Here is a 20,390-nt window from a genome sequence, read left to right as displayed (position 1 = left end):
TATCATGAGCAATTCCCATGTCACTAACTACTGAGATGTCCATTTTATCAAAAGAGCTAAAAGGTGAGGAAAAATGCCAAAACTAATTTTTGGTTAAAATGGCAGGATCAGCAAGTGTTTTTTGACTCAGTTTTAATACGCGTTTTCTTCTTTTACTACAAACCACGTCTTCCATGAAGGCTAACCCCACCTCTTAATCCAGAAACCCTCCAGCACTCATCTGTGTCAGAGAATACTCCAGGCACATATCTAGAGGAATTTCTGTACCCCCAAAATGATCAAGCCAACCACTCAGATTTTGCTGTGAATAACATTCACGCTTTACACTGTTGTATGCAAATTACCAAGAAGCTGACTTACGTGAATAGCACGTGAAAATTAATACACAAACACACATTGTACACTCACTTTGGTGTGGGGAAAAAGACCACACGTGAATCTGTACATGCCCGTTGACTACCAAGGGTGTCCATCTTTAAAACAGTCAATCAGGCTTGAACTGAGCTTAAAACACATCATAATCCAATTTCCTACATATAAGGTGTTAAATGATCTGAGATCGTGAGGGAAGAATTATCTCCACCCGCCCACTCTGATTCCTGAGTTGACTCAGGAGCTTTATCTAGAATAGATTAATTATCTCCAAGATTTTAAAAAAACTGTTTAGACTGTTGGGAATTAAGTTGAATGGGGGTCAAGGGTGGGAGATGGATTCCAAGGTAAAATTGTTAGGTCCATATGCAACCTAAACTAAAGTGAATATTGTTTTTTTTAAATACTTTTTTAATGTTATTATTTATTTTTGAGACAGAGAGAGACAGAGCATGAGCAGTGGAGGGCAGAGAGAGAGGGAGACACATAATCTGAAGCAGGCTCCAGGCTCTCAGCTGTCAGCACAGAGCCCGATGCGGGGCTCAAACTCACAGACTGTGAGATCATGACCTGAGCTGACGCCAGACACTTAACTGACTGAGCCACCCAGGCGACCCAAGTGAGTATTGTTTGAAAAGCACAGTCATTTTAAATTTTGCCCATAAGAATCCTATGTGTCAGATACAAACAACTGGGTAACAAATACTCTCTTTCAAGAAAAAAAAAAAAAAAAAACCACCAAACATTGCTTAAGAATTACCATTGAAAATAAGCAACCTAAAAAGTAGAACTATCACTGTTCAAGTATAATGAATATACTCTGTTGTATCCAAGACATCATATGTTTCGATTGTCATGTAACTATTATCATTCTTTGTATTCTTGCATTCGGGGTAAATTTCAGCCCTTGCTCACGCTAAAATAAGCCATAATTCATCATCTGAGCCCTATGTCAGGCCAAATACATGAAAAAAACAAACACAGTAACACAAGTCAGAGATCGCAGCAAGGGTACTTCATGGGCTTATTATGTATAAGGTACACTTAAACAGGAGCAAGAATAATGCTCATGGATAAAAATGTGACATAAAACACATAATGACTGGGATACACTTAACATGCTGATATCCAGCTGATCTCAGACTTCAAAATGTGGTACCTTGCCCAAAACCTCCCAGTCTTTTAAACCTTTTGAATTGGATACATATTTCTTCAAGGCAAAACTAAATTCACAGCAGTCATTTGAATACTCATTCCAAAATAAGTCTCCAACTCATTAAACACCACCTTTAAAAAGCTTGCAAACGTGATTTAGCTATTGTCTATCAAGTTTAGACATTTCATTACCAGTTGGTCCTACTACTATCTCTATTCTATTTTCCACCTTTTGCTAATGCAAAGGAAACCATCAGACAGTTCTCAGCTTTTCAAACAGCTGACAACACAAATCGTGCCAGATATAAATATTTACATCGTCAAAAGTAAATGTTTCCAAAATTCCAAACTCCAGTGCTTTTGAAAATTGATTTGGATCAGGTACACTTTACTGAATTGGAAACAAAAAATATATATATATCACTTTCAACAACAACAAAAATATCAAACCAAAACATATGAGTTCTTTTTAACCCTAGGCTGTCTCCCCCATCTCTTCTTTCCCAATAAATTTAAGGGAGAAGCAGGCTTGAATTAGTTTTTTTTTCTTTCACATCAATATTTTCCTCTAAGATGGGCTGATAGAAAGTGAGAATTATGTATCCATTCCTGTGTTAGATCGCCACCTTTCCCATCCCGTGCCCAGTGTGCTCTTGACTGAACAATGCTTCATTCGCTTGCCATAACTCAGGAAAAAGATCCAGCTCCTTAACACAGCCTCTAGATCTGGCCTCCATCTTCCTTTTCCATCTGTTCCTCCGGCCTGTACCTCTATGGTCTCTGGGCTTCAGTCTTGCTGGTTACCTTTCAGCTAATTTCTGGAACTCAGGTCCCACCCCTCATTCTGAATTTTTACTGCTTCTCCCTCTGTGTAGGACACAAATTATTCCCTCCCTCATCCTCCCCAAGAAGGAAAGAAAGACTGAGTACTCAAAAGTTCAACTTGCCCTTTACTGGTCAGTGGACCTACCCATGTTCGTGACTTGAATAAGAGAGGTGTGTGTAGAACCCAGGTTAAGTTCCCTTTAGAGTTTGTAAAAATAAAACTTCAAATGGACCAATAATTTGGATAGGTTAATTTTTGTGGAATCAGAGCAATAAACTACATGACCTACATAGGACTTTTCTACACAAATGTTTCTCAAGTCCTATTTAAAATAACACACAGATACTACATAGAGAAATAGTTACAATCATGTGCAATGTCTTTAGAACTCACTTTATGACTGGAGTCAAAGCCACTAACAACTCTTAAATAAGTCATTTGACTTTGGGTTTGTTTGGTTGGTTGGTTGGTGTTTTGGTGACAGGTGATAGGAAAAAGCATATTCCAATACATCAGAAGGGGGCAAAAATTCTTATAGATTCCATGATAAGTGAGGTAAACAGGCTGCAGATGTAGAGAGCAGAACCCAAGAAATGCAAACCCTGGAGAATCAGCTGCCGGCAGTAACAAAGTTGTCCATAATTTTAATCCCAATTTCTTGGACACAAACGATTTTCCATTCCTCTTGAGTTCGCAATAACTAAATCACCTTCAAACACAATCTTCTGTGTGTGTGTGTTTTCCACTTTCAATGATCTACTCAACAGTAAAAGGTAGCAAAAAGAAATTAGCCCACAAGAGAAACGCTAGAACCAGCAACAAGAAGATCCCCATGGGCATCATGCCCTTCCACACATGAAGGCAGAGTGCATCGAGGGAGGTTGGTGGGGGGAAGGGACACTGGTATGAGAATGACAAGGCACAACTCAGCATTTCTGTGCAGAAGTTAGGATTCTTAGCCAGCAAGATGCCCCTAGGAAGATTAATTATTGATTTTCTTATAAATCATCTAAGGTGATTTTTGTTTGTTTTTCTTTCCAAAATGATAAATATCTGATTTTACTTTTGTTAAACAAATTAGTCTTTCACTTTGTTGAAGTTAAAAGAAGCCCCAGTAAAGAGGTTTCTGAGAGGAGACATTTTCCCAGTGTGATATGCTTGGGAAGCAACACTGCTTTCTGACCTTCATGGGGTACTGAGGGATAGGGCCTCCGGCAACCTCCAGGGGGTACAAAGTAATTAGAGAAGCATGAGGGTTTGACCAGCTAGAGAGAGAAAGTACAATTTAGACATAATTATATTTGTTGGCAGTAAGCCTGAGGTCTTTGATTTCACTCCTAGGTGGAAAGACAAACTCATCACAGAGAAGGAGACCTGTAAGACTAGCTTTCAGAATCGGCATCTCTCGGCGTCCTCAACTTCACAATGGAAGCAACATGGCTGCTTACCTTCCTGCCCCCAGTATTGATGCGAAGGGGCGTCAGAAAGGGGTCGAAGATCATGTGACTGGTCTCTATGTTGACTGGCGACTGCCGTTTACCCACAGAGCAAAGGTTCCAAGCTGAGTTCACCAATCCCCAGAAAGAAGGAACTAGAAACAAACAAACAAACAATTGTAGGATTAGTCCAGGTGGAAGGTTTGAGAAACAATGCAAAAGGGCCATGGCACAAAAAGGGTGACATCAGAGACAGACACCTAATGTTTCCCACCCATAAAGACCCCTGGGTGTTGCTATGGTATTTTCCTGCCTTGGATCTTGGTCAATTTCTCTAAGGTCCACCTTCAGATTTTTTTTGTGTCAGATCCATTCACCTTGTGGCCTCTTGGATGAGTACAGTTGGCATTAACACCTTAATGGGAAGACAGCATAGTCCACCTGCATCATTTTTTCATGTGAAGGCACACCAGAGTTTTAGTAATTCCTGAGCTGATGCTCCACTTTTCTGTGTGGCAGGAATGATGTGGGAATCAACCTTGTCCTATACAGTAGGTATTGAAAGCTTTTCAAAGAAAGTAGCATTCGACATATGCAAGGTATTATGTATTCTGTGGGTTGTCGAAACCAAACTGAGGGAGTGAATTACTTTTATGACCCCAATCAATGCCAGACAGGAGCTCAGCAACATGACTCTGTCTTTGTTTAGTCCAGCACTGTGTCACTAACCTAATGTACCAGCAGCTCAAGAATGCATTCACTTGATAGGAAGAGAAAAATGACTTGGGAGTACTGAGTCCAAATATCCAAAGTGGAAATGTCTACTCCTCTTCAGTATCACATTAAAAATTGACAGAAATAAATTTCTATGGCAATTTCCAGTTATTTTCTTCTGTTTAAGAAAGTCAGCAGAGCAGTGGGGAGCCAGTTACTAATTTCATGTCATGGAAGATCACAGACTATATCTTCAGCCTTTTCCTGCCCAACCCCCCACCCCCAGCTCAGTATTTCCACTGAGGCTCTGGATCCATCTCTACGTGGCCTTGAGATTATATGGTCATCATTCACTCATCCACCCGCAGCGTCCATCAACACTACTGTAAGCTCCCGGTGCATGTTCAGCCCTGGGTTAGGCTGAATTTAGAAGAAGGGAGTTACGTACAAGAACAATTATCAATTATCACACTGTGGTGGTGGGTGGCTGCAGGATGAGGCAAGTGGGTTATAAATCTCTAGGTGAGGGCACTGAACCCTGAAGCAGCGCAAATGGAGTTCGGGGGTGATTCCTAGAGAAGATGAACCTAACAACCAAGTCACGACCCTCCCAGATGCACCTGTCCTCTCAAGAGCTCAAGTTTAATTCAGCCTTTAATTTACGGTAGCCATCATTCCTTCTCATGTCACAGATGGAGAAAATTGAGGCAAGAGAGGAGTATGGTAAATACTTGCCAAAGATAGCCTATAAGAGACCCATAATTCAGGAGAAGAATTGGGCTGGTTGGCACGTCTCGTACCACCGAAATCCAAAACTCTACGAACCTTTTATTTGTTACAGGCCATTATTGGGCAGAAGTGGGAGGAAAGCCAAAAACAAGTTCCTCAGATTCTTAGAAGCCTGTTTCAACACCAAAATAAGGTGAGGTTCCTTGTGAAATAAGGAAAATATCTAATTTGGCTTAACCCATTCAATGAGCATATCTGCTGGTTCCATTCCTTTTAGTTTAAAGAGCTTGAACTGGTTTTCCAGCTGTAACTGATTTTCAAAATGGCAGCCATGGCCAGAGTAAGAGGGGTAAAAGAGAAGAAGGGGGAGTAGAAAGAAGAACCTGTATGTGTGTTCCTTGGCACTTTCATTTCCCCTTATTATTTAAGTTCTATTATCGCTGCAAGTCACTTAACATCTTTAGAAAGTACCATGCCCTAGCCAAATTATAATATTTAAGGAAGCTCTTGAATTAAACATGTATTTAAAAAATATATAAACAGAAGTCTTCTCTAAACTATTTTTAAATCACCAAAAATCCTATATTTATTCCTCAATCATTTCCAGTTTATTATGAAAATAAAGCTTCCCCCAGTGCCTGCTCCCACCTATCTTTGTCAGCGATGCACATCAATGTGGAAGCTGTGGGGATTCCAGGGATATAGCCATGGCACTGCCACAGATCAGTTGTGTGACTTTGGATAAGGCACTTATCTCTTGGGCTTTGGTTGGTCTCTACAGTCTGTGTGGTAGGCTGAATAATGGCCCTCCTTCAAAGATGTCCACATCCTAATATGTTACCTTCCATAGGCAATGGTGCTGTGCAGAAATGATTAAGTTAAGGGTACTGAGATGATTATCCTTGATTGTCTAGGTGGGCCCAATGTAATCAAAAGGATCTTTTTTAAGAGAGAGGGGCAGGAGGGTCAAAGATTTAGAGAAAAGCTCTAGGGATGGAAAGAGAGAGAGGAAAGAAGATACTGGCATGGAAGATGGAAGAAGAGGACAGGAGCTAAGGTGACTTCCAAAAGCTGGAACTGATGAAGCAACAGATTCTTCCCCTAGAGCCTCCAGAAGGAACCACCGGCATGCTGACCCTGGTTTTAACCCCATAAGACTCATTTGGGGCTTCCTCATCCCCTGAACTGTAAGATGATAAATTTATGTTGTGTTAAGTCCCTAAGTTGTGATTACTTATTACAGCCACAGTAGGAAATGAATACAGCCCCCTTCTATTTTTAACACTCTGTGAGACCAGAGCCTCTTGGACAGTCGGGCCACCTATGATGTGTGGGGGGCTTCCCCTGGAAGGCAGCTGCACAATAAATGTAGTTACAGTTATAGCACACAGTGCATTTCATCTATTCCCATGAAAATCATTAACAAAAATAATTCCAACCCTATAAATGGACTGCGAGACTGCTAATAGATGGCAGCACGTGTGGGCAGGTGCTGCTGTGCCTTCCTAACAAACCTCCCACCCCAAAAGCACCCCCACAAAAACACAAACAACAAAAACTTTATGCGAACATCTGCCTTTGCTTTTATTGGGCATGGCATTCTTTATGACAAACAGTTTCAGGGTTTTATATTCCCACTTCACCATCAAGGCCTAAGTGTCTGGCTCTAACCACCTGCTCAGACAATTGAGGAATGGCTTGGAGGCTGGGAGGCTGGGAGGCTGGGAGGCACTCGCCCCTGCTCCACTCCTGAAGGGGTACCTGCTTTTGCTCCCCACTGGACTGCTCACTTGAAATCAGCCATGGATTCATTGTCTTTCAGAAACAGAAGCCACCTTAGAGATCATCTGGCCTAAACACATTCATGAAATCAAGGACTAAACAGCAGAGGGTGACGTCCTCAACCCGAGGCCACGCAGCCAAGGGAGAGGCAGGGGGGAACAGAATAAGGACCAATGTCTGGGTCTCAAGATTCCTGGTGCTTCTCCACCTCCCTTCCTTCCCAGCAGGCTCCATAGGAGGGCATATTACTGTAGCCAGGGAGTTCCAGAGTTAATTGTTGCCATGGCCAACTGTAGACTTTGCTACCCTTTCTTTTTTGGTAAATCAAAAGTAACATCAGTGCCCATTTGCTAGTTAAAATACATTTCAAGTGCCAAGGTTCAAATCAAACTGCTTTGAATGTCAACCATACCAAATAAAATTAGGATTTTTAAAAAGCCATACAGGGGAGCACTTGGGTGGCTCAGAAGTCTGTTAAGCATCCAACTTCAGCTCCGGTTATGATCTCATGGTTCATGAGTTCGAGCCCTGCATTGGGCTCTGTGCTATCAGCACAGAGCCTGCTTCAAATCCTCTGTCCCCCCCCCCTCTCTCTCTGCTGCTCTTCCTCTCAAAAATAAATAAATGTTAAAAACAAAACAAAACAAAAAAGCCATATATCTATGACTGTGTTAGGAAAAACAAAAAGGCTTCAATCCGGGAAAGAGCAGATGAGCTTGGGTCTCATCTGCAGGGCCCCAAGGAAATCTAATGGGGATGACCACTCATGAAGAGAGGCTCCAGGGGTTGTGTCCTGGGCCCAGCTGGACTGGGCCAGGTTCTACGGTCCAATGAAAGAAGCCAATGCTCTTAGAATCAGTGTTTGGTGTTGGGACAATAATGAAGGTGTCAAAACCAGTCCAGGGAACTCAGGTACCAAAAGGATCAACTCAAATGTCTGCAAATGTGGTGTAATCTAGGTTCTAGGGAAATGCATTAGGAGGAAGGCTCTGGAGACAGGAGGGCATGGAGATCCCATGCTTATTGGGGCATGGGAGTAAGCCTGCACACTTTACCTGAAGAACAAGGCTGGACATGTGAACTAAGGCTTCAAGAGTTAGAGTCAGAAACTCTCCCTCTGGATTTGTGCAGACCATTATCCCCAGCATTCTGACACTTAACCATCCTGCATGTTATTGATCTTTCAGGTTAATAAACACCCCATGTCACCCCTGGGAGCAGAATTGCATCGCAGGATACTATCGCACTGCTTTTCTTCCAAATTTAGAGAACCGCTACAGAATTCTTTTTCTCTTAGTTTCCATGACTGTCCCCGTGAATCAAATTTGCAGACTTTCCGTCACATTTTAAAAGCATCAGTTATTATGACTTATTGGCTAATGCTGTGTCTTTTTCTAGCTTGACCATACACCTTATTAAGAAAATAATGTAAATGTACATAAAAGAAAACTGAGTGAGAATCACTCTAACCAATTAATGGACAAGTGGTCTGAAATTGAATGGCATTATCCGGGCCATCCTTTTCACACAATCTTCTAATTTACATATAAACTAGAACACACAACAGACCGGGATGTTTTTGCAAATTAATTTCTGCAGAGCCCAAACGATGGCACTTAACTGCTGCATCATGACCATGTGTTATTTTGCCAAAACATCTCCCCATGGCAATGCTGTATTGTTACCATAAACCACAAATCCCAAGCAGTCTCTTGGCTCAGGGTCCAGCGAGCTATGAAAGACTGGGATTTCAGCTGCTTAAAACATGAGCCTTGGAAAACCCAAAGCAAAACCTATCAGCTGCTCGTTCAAAACCAGTGAACCAAAACAGCCCCAGTTTAGTTTATTAACACATCATGGTAACTCCCATACAATAACGAAAAAGTTCTCACCAAAACAAGAAATAGATCAGGAGAGCAAGGAACCAGAGGAATCAAGTCTGATATTGAGAGTTAAAATTTGTCCTGGGACTTTTTTTTTTTTAATCCTAGAAAGTTAGTCTTAGGCATCTCCTTCATTCATCTGTCCTCTTTTTATTTTTCATCTTAGCAGAATTTGCAGAGACCATGCTGTCTCGGGCAGGGAGTTGGGCACTTGGAATTAACTTATGTGGCTTATGTGAATTTGCTAAATCCTATGGGAACAAGACAAACTCACTAAAAAAGTGTTTACTGACAGCCTATAACATGTCAGGCTTCAGGCTTGACAGTGAGAATTCGTGCAGCAAATATTTGCTGGGGACCTATTACAGGCCAGGCACTGTTAGCAGTTGTGGGTAGTTAGCAACTAACGGAAACAGCTCAAACAGCTCAGGCTCTTAGGGCTCTTCCAGTCTAGTGGGGAATATGGGAGATCTTGTTTATCTGTGTCATTAGCACTTCTGATGACCTCGCTGTAGAGACAATTAAGATGGTAATGGATTACAGAATAAAGCATGGATAGGGAGATAACCTAGAATGGCCAGGGATAATTTCTCTGGAAGGACTGAGAAGAGTTGTTCCTGAAGACTGGCAGAGAAAAGTGGGTCTTAGGCAGAGAAGCGGCACTGGTGTTGACAGAGAAGAGCCTGATGTGTTCAAGGCACCCAGAGGAAGCCAGTTAACAAACCTGATGAACCAGATGAGAAAAAGAAAAAAAAAAAAAGCTGGAGGAGAGGAGGCTGGCTGTCGAGACAAGGCACAGACGTTCCAGAGCTCTGCTGACCACAGTGAGGAGTTTGTATTTTACTCTAATGTATTAGAAAGCCACTGAGAGTTTTTAGGCCAGGGAGTACCGAGGTCTGATTGATGAATTAAAAGCATGTATCTGCTGCCTTGGCTGGAATACAGCCACGTGTGAGCTTGATTATCCTTAGGGTAGTTTGAGTGGGGAAAGGATTGGTTCCCAAGCAACAGTTGGGTTTTTACGTGAATTTAATCCTACTGCTTTAGATAGGTTTAAATTCTGTCTCAAAGGCAGAACTAATTGAATGTTTTAAAAACTATTCTCTTCAACATATGTGCCAATAAAATAACATTTTCCTGGGATCCAACTAGCACTTTAGAAGTCACCACTCGAAGCAAGGAATATTTTCATGAAAAGACTTGGCTAAGGCAATCTTTTCTTGCTTTCAAGCAATAAACTAAGGCCCCCAACTTTTCGGCCAAAAGAAAGCAAATGAAAGCTAGGAAAATGAATACTGGCATAAAACGTATCTTTGGCGAATTCAATCCTACAAATAAAGCCTTCTACTTCAATATAGCTGTCTCTATTTCAGTGTTATAAAGCATATGAATACATTTTAAATAAGAACTCCTATCTTTCCCTTGCTCTTTTCCTCACCAATGCTGATTTACTGTCCCTTTTCCTATTCTCAACTGTAATAAATCTCCACTTTGAGCCATTATTAATAAGCATGTTTAAAATACCCACTGCTGCAGGCTTTTGGCCCCTTTCTGATTTCAGATTTATTTCATAGGAGGAATAGCATTTGAATAACTCTTTTGCTTCTGGATTCTTCTTCCTTTGCTGGGACTCTGATTCATACTACATAAAGAGCAGCTAACTAGGGCTTCCTATTTTCTCACTTGGGGACCTTTCAGGGGTTGTGAGTAACACATATACTTAACACATAATCATTAGGTTGTGCATTCATTTTCAAATTAATGAAATATCCCCAATGAGTCAGATTTTTTAAAAATGCGCCACTCCTAAGTATATCCCATATGGTGGGAAGATAGGCAAACTAAGAAATAATTATAATAAAACATGGTAAGTGTTGTAATTAAGGTGTGTCCATATTAAGGCTTAAGTGACCCTGACCTTGACCCTTTTCTCAAGTGTTCAGATAAGCCTTCCTAATAGAGGGGATATTTGAGCTCACCGGCAAGTACGAATAGAGGCTACAAGCCACAGAAATCTTATAACTAGTTAAAAGTCTAAAGTTTTTCCTCAAACAGAGAAACTTAACATTCCTAGCAATCAAGACAGACTATCACTGGAATCTAAATAACTATTATGCAAGGAGAGTTAAGCCACTGGGTCATCTAACTTGTCCAACTTGGGGGGTGGTTAGTATTGCAGAGGAGAAAGATCACGAGCTGCCATATCCTCACCATGGAACCTTGAGTCTGTGGCTAAATTTCTGTAGTCTTAGTTTCTCCATTTGTAAAATGGGGGTGATAGTTACTTCACAGAGGTGCTGGGAAGATTAAGTGAGGACATGTTTATCAAAGGTCTAGCATCATGTGTTTTTTATAAGTATTCAAAGAGTATTGGAGAAAGAGCTGGGTGAGGGGATGGGGGAGGATGGTGTGTGGCTACCGATACTAGACGCACCACTGCAGCATTCTGGAGATGGAAAAGGCAGAATGGGGGGCAGGGGAGAGGCAGCTTTCAGATGTCCACACAACCCACCCTGGATTCAGAACAGGGAGCCGTCTAGATCATAGGATTGGCCCCTTCCTGTCACACCCGGAATGCGCCATGTGCAATTATTCCCCGAATCCAGAACTCTCCATGTCTGGATGAATGGGGGGACCGACAAGTGATATGAATCATCCACAGTGGCTTTAACTCCAAAGAAAACCATTTTTATTTGGCTTTTGGAAGTTGCTGGATTAATTGTGTGCATTGCATCTGCATTTGCCCATTTGCACTTGGTTCCGGCGTGAGGACTGGCTTGCACTTCTGAAAACATATCCCTTGAGGGTGAGGAGAAAGGAAGGAAGAGGGAGTCCGCGTCTGCTGATCATGCACCATAATCTCTGTGCAGTAAGCCTGATGTATCTTATCTTGCTAATCCTCCCCACAACTCTGTGAGATACTTTTATCATTATTTTATAGATGTGAAAAGTTAAGACTTCAAGAGGTTATGTGACTTTCCAAGGTCACTTGGCTAGTAAGTAAAGTGCCTACAATTTGAGATCAGTTCCTTTCTTTAAAGCAGACAAACAACCAGACAAAAGCATGCATGTGTGATAGCATGTGAAGTGATACACAAGTGTGTAAAGTGAGGGGGGAATCTTCTCCCTCTCCTTCCTTCCGGTGACACCCTTGAGGTAATCGGTGTGAACTCCTGGTCAGGCATCTATGCTCACATAAACACACCCAAATACATATCCCTGTATTCAGAGAGGTTCTCTTTGTAAAAGTACTTTTTGTTTAGGGTAACAATATGCCATGAATGTCTTCCATGTCAGTCTTTCCTAGAGCTTCTTGTTCACATGTAAGGCAACAGAACTCTCATAGTTTGGACGCACCTCCCTTTTCTCAGGCTTTCCTGAACATAAAACATTGAGGTTATTTACATCTTATTTTACTATGCTTTTGTATACTTTTCGCACTAACACTTTCATTTCAGCAGGAAAGATCCCTAACGGTAGTATTGTCCAGTCATGGTAGGCACCTGCTTTAACAGATGCTGCCAGGTTCCTTTAAAGGATACCGGCTGTGTCTGTAAATATTTATGCTATCAGCCATGAGTATGTCCACTTCCCCATAATCTCCATAGCATGGGATGTTATTTATTTATTTATTTATTTATTTATTTATTTATTTATGGCCATCTAACAGGAAAAATGAAATCTCATTGATTTAATTTGCATTTCCTAACCATTGCTGATGTTGAGCATGTTATGCTCATTAGCTATGTGCATTTCTCTTCTGATCACATTCTCCAGGCATTTTCCTCTGGGTTATTTACATTTTTCATGTAAATTTTTGTTGTAATTTGAACTGTAGAAACACTTACTCTTTGTCATGTGCAGTAAATGTTTTCTCCAAGCTTATTACCTAGCTTTTAACCTCACTTCGAGTGTTGGGCTATTTAGGGATTTTTAAATTTTATATGGTTGGTTATATTGATCTATTTCTTTACAAGGTTTCTGAGCTTCCTCTGTTACTTAAGGTTGTATTTCCAAATGCAGATCATATAAATATTTTCTATATGATTAAGAACAATTTTTATCATGGCATCTGGGTGGCTCAGTCGGTTAAGCGTCTGACTTCGGCTCAGGTCATGATCTCATGGCTTGTGAGTTAAAGTTCCACATCAGGCTCTGTGCTGACAGCTCAGATCCTGAAGCCTGCTTCAGATTCTGTGTCTCCCTCTCTTTCTGCCACTCCCCCATTCACACTCACTCTCTCTCTCCCAAAAATAAATAAACGTTGAAAAACAAACAAAAATTTTATCGTTACAATTTTTGACTTTTAAAATCTATCAGAAATGAATCTGCATATGCTATGACAGTAGTCTAAGATTTTTCCCAGGTAGAAAGTAAATAATGCCAGCATTATTCATTAAATAAGTCCTCTTTCTCCACCAAAATGAATGTTACTTTGATTACATATTAGGTTTTGGTATAGATCACATTTGCCTCTTGACTTTTGAGACCGTTCCACATATTTGTCTATTTCTGTATCACTGCCATATTGTCTTGAGTATAGTAACATTTATGGTAATTTATAAGATCAGACTTTCTGATCCAAAAGCCTACTCTTGTTCCCTGCTACCTCTATGAGAACAAAAAATGCCTGAGCTCCAGGGAAACCAGCAAGGATTACTGACTTTAGATATGGAACACAGATCTAGTATTCTTGGAAACACCAGGTCATTAGAGGTTATCTGACCCATCTTCTTATCTTCAGGTAGTTATGTATTTGAATCATACCTGATAGACAGGACAGTGCTTGTCCCTTTCCTCAAAAAGCCCTAGAAGTGCAAAAAGCATACTCAAACTCCAGAATTGACTCCTTGGAAGACAGGGCATTGAGATGGAAATAGCATAGCATTTAGGTCCAGTAGAACCAGGTCCTGGTTCTACTAATAACAGTCACATCTACTGAGTGCTTACCATGTGTTGAATACCACACTAGACATTTTCTATTCATCAGCTCACTTAATATTCTAGGAGGTAGATCTTGTTATTATCCTCTTTCTTACCAGGTCTTATAGGTATCTGAGGCACAAAGACATTAATTAAATTGCCCAAGATATAAACAAACAGCCCAACTTGACAGTGGAGAAGTGAGGATTCCAGACTCAGGTTGTCTGGCCTGCAACCTTGACTTTCCTCCCTGTGTTACACTTTCTTCTAATGCTGGTGCACTGGCTTGAGCCAAACACATTTTCTCTTGAGCTTCAGGCCTCTCATTTGTAAAATCAAGATCATAAAAAATATACACTTCACTAGATACGTGTGCCCATCTAAGTAAAAATTAAAATTAAAATTAAAATCACACACACACACACACACACACACACACACACAGAGCAAAGTCCATCACAGCCAGTCCATTTATGCACTGAGTCATGGATTATGCTACTGGTGGTAGACTGGAAAGAGGCTAGCTTTACATCAAATCATTCATAACTGTCATCCTCAGGGCTAGGTATTATTTATCCCATGTTATAAATGAGGAACTGAAGCTCACAGAACTGAGTCATTCAATGAGGACATTTAGCTAATACGCAGCAGAGCTGGTGGTGACTCGAATCCAGGTCTGACTCCCACATCCCACATCCAGCACCGAGCTCAGTGGAACTCAACTGACACCATTATTTTCCCCTCAATATTTTGCTTTCTCAGAATTCATTGCTTTCTCTAGATGACTCATTCTTGAGAGCCCACAGGAAGGCATAAAACACAGTCTGGTTTATGTAGGCATTAAGCCCTGGGTGTCTGTCTTAGGGTTAAGATTTAAGCCTAACAATGGTGTTAAGCATTATCCGATCGTATTTCGGTGGACATTTTTCTTGCCCTGTATAATTACTGTTGCTTCAGATAAAATCTGAAATTAGTCTACTGAAGCTGGTAATTGAAACCACAAGGAGAAGAATGTCTCAATGCATGTCAATAATCCAGCCCATTAATTATTTCCACCTATTCAACTTGGAAGAAAATGACCAACCTGATGCCTCTGAAAAACCACATGACCTACTTGAAATTTATATAAGAGCTGCATCCTCTTGGCTCCAAGAAGTACAGATCTGTAATGCTGGAACCTGCTGGAGCATGAGGATTGAACACCAGGTAAAAAACATTTAGCTAGTGAAAGTAGGCGATCTTCTTCAGCCTTTGGAAATTCTGAAAATGTCACTGATACAGGCAACAATTTCCTACAAATTCAAACATCTGGTGAAACACTGTTAAAATCCTGCAAAACATCTGGATATCTTGGAATATACCATCCTTTACCTATTTGAATGTGTAAACACCTCCTTTTCCCTCTCACTCCCTCTGTATGTGCGCACAAATCCATCCCCTTATACAAATGTCAAAAGTAAGCAAACAACGAAAGCCCTGTGACCCAGATGTGTGGAGATCAGCTGAGCCTAGCCTTATAGCCCTCCCACTGATGGGCAGCCTTTTACAACATTTCACTGGGTTCACATTTGTGTAATCCCACAGAAACATCCAGCTGTTCCAATCTGCCTGGAGTTTGGCATGTATTTAGGGCATTTATCACTTGCACAAATAACAGGTCTTTGTTATCTTCATGATACATCAGGAGACATAATCTTCATGCCAGCACTGAATCTTGGGTCCCAAACACAAAAGAATCAGTCACTAAACAGGGAACAAAGACACACAAACGGTCTGCTGGTCTTCTGATTTTGTGCTAGGGTGGACTGTCCAATATGTCTGCAACATATTTTCTATCGAGACGCTAGATTTAGCTTCACCGATATAGTTACAGGACGGACACATTGAATTTCTCCTCATAACTTTTCTATTTGACTTGTGCATTAACATGCTTCCTCTTAGCAGGCAAAAACCATGCAGGCATCTCACGGATTGTAGATCTCTGTCAAAATCTTATCAACAGTCAAATCTAGGTGAGTTCTTTGCTTTGAAATGCCCCTTATCCAACCTTGGTACTTCTAGCCTAATCCAGGTTCCCACTGCCACCTACCTTAGTCTCTATAATAATTCCTTAAATAAATTCCCCAGAGCCGGGGTCAGTTCCACATCACAAATGGCATGACAGCTGAGCACACAGGGAAAAACCAGGACTGGAAACTGTGCCAGATCTGAGGTCCACAACAGAATTTAGTACGCAGCAAGGGTCAGGATTAGGTTTCTTTAGATTTGTGTTTCCTTGTGACCCTAGGGCTCTCGTTTGATGCCACCATTATGTCCCCAATGCTTGGCACAGAGTAGTCACTCAATAACTACTTATGAAATGGGTAGATACATAAATGTATGGATGGAAGAGAGAGCACAGGACCATGCTGTCTGCCTTGCATACCATTTCTCCCTTTTGCTTGTTGTATTAGTCTTTTAATACAAGTTGTGGAATGAATGGACACTCATCATTCTGTTTCATTTCTATACTCCCAACAACAGAGTGTGCTCATTCCTACTTCAGTCCTCCTTTCCCTCCACCTTCACTGAGATACGGCTGACAAATAAAAATCACATATATTTAGGTTTATGATGTGATTTTTTAAGGTGTACAATGTGATGATTTTATATGTGTGTGTGTGTGTGTGTGTGTGTGTGTTGTAAAATGATTACAACCAAGTTAATTAACACATCCACAGTTATCTTTTGGGTGTGAGGTGAAAACAATTAAGATTTACTTTCCTAGAGGGCAACTGGATGACTCAGTCAGCTAAGCATCCAACTCTTGATTTTGGCTCAGGTCATGATCTTGCAGTTTGTGAGTTCAAGCCCTGCACTGGGCTCTGTGCTGACAGTATGGCGCCTGCTTGGGATACTCTCTCTCCCTTTCTCTCTGCCCCTCCTCTGCTTACTCTCTCTCTCCCTCTTTCTCTCTCTTTCTCTCAAAAATAAATAAACTTAAAAAAATTACTTTCTTAGTAAATCTCAAGTACATAATATAGTTTATTAATAACCACCATGCTGTAAATTAGTTGTTCATCTCATAACTGAAATTATGTGTCGTGTGACTTATTTATTCCCATTCCCCCCCCTCTCCAGTCCCTAGCAACCACCTGTCTACTCTCTAGTTCTAAGAGTTAGAATTTTTAGATTCCACATTTTAGTTCTTCTTTTCTCTCTTGACCTTCTCATAATCAAATCCTACACATTCTCTAATTCCTAACGTAAATCCCAATCCCTCCATTAAGTCATTCTCTACTATTCAAGGCCATCATTCTGGATTTCTGGCGAAGCCAGTCAGATGCCAGACCATTTCGTACTTAACTACGCATGGCTATACTGTTCACAGTTTTACAAATGCATTAATGTCATCTCCTAAGTCAAAGCAAGCGCTTTAAGATCAGGTACTCAAACAGAGCACAGCACCTGATTATAGGGTCCAAACCCATAAAAGATGATTCATGAAGTGACTGACCAAAATTAAATCTCTCTAAGGGGCTTTTAATGGAGAGGATTTGTATTTGAAAAGACACCAGCAGGGAAATAGATTTAGTGATATTTTGACACTCCTCGCCACCCAGTGCCCAAACATATGCCCAGCCGTAGGAAGCTCCTTGCAGTTCCAACTAACACACCCTGCCTGCAATGGCTTCATGCCTAGAATACCCTTTCCAATCGCCCATGCAGAGAGCACATTCTTATCTTTCAAGACGCAGGCTGCCTCTTCATCCACTCCTCCCTCTACTCTCTACTCTTCCTGCTGGAGTCACATGCCCTACCCCTGTGCAGCTTGGGCACTCCTCTGTTCCAATCTTGCAATTTTGTACATGCCTGTCTTCCCAGTTACGATGGACATGATTAGAAAACCTTTGTCTCTAAATCACCATCACTAAGCACAATGCCTGGGATATAGTAAATTCATAGGCAATGCTGTTTGAATTTTTAAAATTTTTAAAAAGGAATAAAAAGCAGTCAAGACCTGATATATACAAGTGAAAGAGAAGGCAAAGGGTGAGGAGTGGGGTGATCTGTCATTTTACTGAGCATTCACTGCGTGATAGCCTTGGTATTAGGCACTTACTCAGGATGTCTATTTCACGTCTGATCACTTTCCCCAGATGAAGTGGGAGATAAGGCCTGATGCCAGCAACACGGTCTTATTTATCCAGGTTGTGAAGTATGAATACCAGACATGGTGGGGATTTGATGGTATTGTGATCAAGGCAAACATCCAAAGTTGGCTTACCACACGGAATAAAGAAAAAAAGAATGATTCAAGATGTGAAATCAAAGGAAGAAAGTGGATGAGTGGCAAGATTTGCAGTGGGCAGTAGGAAGGAGAATAAAGGATTTCATGAGTCAGCCAATGAGGAGACAGAGATACATTTTATTCATTTGTATGTCCATGAGCATGGTATGTTCTGAGCTTTCAAAAGTGTAGCCCTGGGACCGATATTTGATCCATCCTTGTAACAATCATAAAAGGTGGATTGAAGGCTACATCAAATGATCAGATTGCAAAAAGAACTAGAATGTTACCACCATCGGAGATTCTGACATTGGTCAACATGGCTTTAGAACATTAAAGAATGCCTAACTCTGCTGGTACTTATGTTTCCATTTTGAAGGCATTTCTCATCTCCACAGGGTATTGTATAAAGATTCAATAATAAACGAATGCAGGAGTGCCTTGGAAACTGTTACACATTCTTCATTTCTTAATCATTCATGTTTGCATTTCAGTATGCCTACAAATGACCAGCACTCTCTTGGTCAGCTGGCTCTCTGAATTTCAGTACATTCTGGCTCTTCTGGCAGGATTACTCAGGTTCATGTACTAAACACAAGATCTAGATCTTTGTTGTAATGCTTGCTCAAACAGACAGCATGGATGTTCGCCTTTTGCTTTATTATTGTTTCCTAAGGACAAAAGTGAGGTGCTTAACAAACTATACTCCAACTTTCAGCCTCCTCAGGAGATCCGTGACAGTGCACAAAAAGAAATCCATGCTGATCTAAGTAAAGCTTTCTTTTAGAGACTGATCCAGTTTAGAAGAGTCTCTCAAATCGATGGCTTGGGACATTAAAGTCCGACATCTTCTTTTTGAAACAGCAAAAAAATCTGAAGTTTCCTCATTATAGTTGGTGGCTCCCTGGGCTTTACTAAGAATGTGAATTGCCCCAAGGAAACACCAGTTCATGGTGACAAGACATTAGAAGATCATTTGAGTTTCAAAGTCCCCAATGCCCAAGAGAGTCAGCAAGGACTGCTCAGAAATTTAATCAGCAGTGAACACATCCTTAAAAGTTTCCTCTGTGAGTGACCTGAACCCCAGCTCTGGGTTCATCATAAGGCTGCCCTCTCCTGCCTTTCCTGTCTCTGCCTATGCATGGGGAAATCAGAAAAATCAGCAGAGTTCTCACTTTTGCAACACTTTATAAAGCATGTTCTCAAAACATGCAATTCTACTACTTCCTGGGGAGCAGTGCACAACTTCATCAGCGAGTTAGCAGTTCAACAAAAACCACTGTGCAAAAGTCTGGGTCACCAAATATAAGAATGCATACCCTCTTCTCTCAGCAGGAGGCACCCTTTTAAAATTTTCTGTGATCATGGGGCGCCTGGGTGGCTCAGTTGGTTGAGCATCCTACTCTTGATTTCAGCTCAGGTCATGGTCCTAGGGTTTGGGGATCAAGCCCCATGATGGGCTCTGTGCTGAGTGTGGAGCCTGCTTAATATTGTCTCTCTCTCCCTCTGCCCCACCCCCGCTCTCTCTCTCTCTCTCTCTTGCACATGTGTTCTCTTGGTAAAATAAAAATAAAAATAAAAATAAAAATAAAAATAAAAGTAAAAGTAAAAGTAAAAGTAAAAATAAAAATAAAAATAAAAATAAAAATAAAAATAAAATTGTCTGTGATCTTCTAAGAAACAGGATGCTACACCCAAATCCAGAAGCAATCAGAGGTGATGGATTACTGGTCATTATAAATGTACACCAATGAAGTCTTAGAGTACTGATGAAGCATTAATGTCAGGGCATAGCAAGAAGCCATGAACACAGGAGGCACTGAGTTAATACTGGTTCAGTGAGGAAATGGGGGGTAGAAAATGTTCAAAAAGAAAGGGAGACAGAAAGGGGAAGCTGGCTAAAGGGTCAATGGTCTTTACAGGATGCTATGCAGAGAATCGACTAATACCATGGTTGAATAATTAACCTTTATTCGGTGCTAACTCCACTTTAGGCCCTACTCTAAGTGTTTATATATGTATTAACTCACTTAATCCTCACAACAGCCATATCACGTGAATATAACCATTATCCCCATTAAACGGGTGAAGACAGTGAAGGAGAGGAAGCTTATGTCTCACGGATAGTAGGTAGTCAACCTGGGATTCAAAGCCAAGACGTCTGGCTCCGGAACCTGCACCCCTTAAAAACCATGGCCACTTACTCACTTTGAGTTTTGATCTTTAAGGATACAAAACAATCAAGTGGGGAGCTTGTCAAAAGAGCTGATTAGGAAGCCCTAATACCAGAGATTCTGATT

The 20,390-nt window shown here is 41.0% G+C and overlaps 1 protein-coding gene across 1 annotated transcript in view; it reads right to left on the bottom strand.

Annotated features, from left to right (window-relative positions):
* The window catches only part of CA10 (carbonic anhydrase 10), a 487,496-nt gene that overhangs the window by 280,322 nt on the left and 186,784 nt on the right, over positions 1 to 20,390 (bottom strand). Inside the window, exon 3 of the mRNA XM_045488338.1 lies at positions 3,802 to 3,944. Coding sequence (XP_045344294.1) covers positions 3,802 to 3,944 — 143 coding nt within the window. The remainder of the gene's footprint in view (positions 1 to 3,801; positions 3,945 to 20,390) is intronic.

Source organism: Leopardus geoffroyi, chromosome E1 (assembly GCF_018350155.1).
Source record: "Leopardus geoffroyi isolate Oge1 chromosome E1, O.geoffroyi_Oge1_pat1.0, whole genome shotgun sequence".
NCBI classification, from domain to species: Eukaryota; Metazoa; Chordata; class Mammalia; order Carnivora; family Felidae; genus Leopardus; species Leopardus geoffroyi.
The sequence above is the reverse complement of the archived record's forward strand: the minus strand, read 5'-3'. Positions and strand labels throughout refer to the sequence as shown.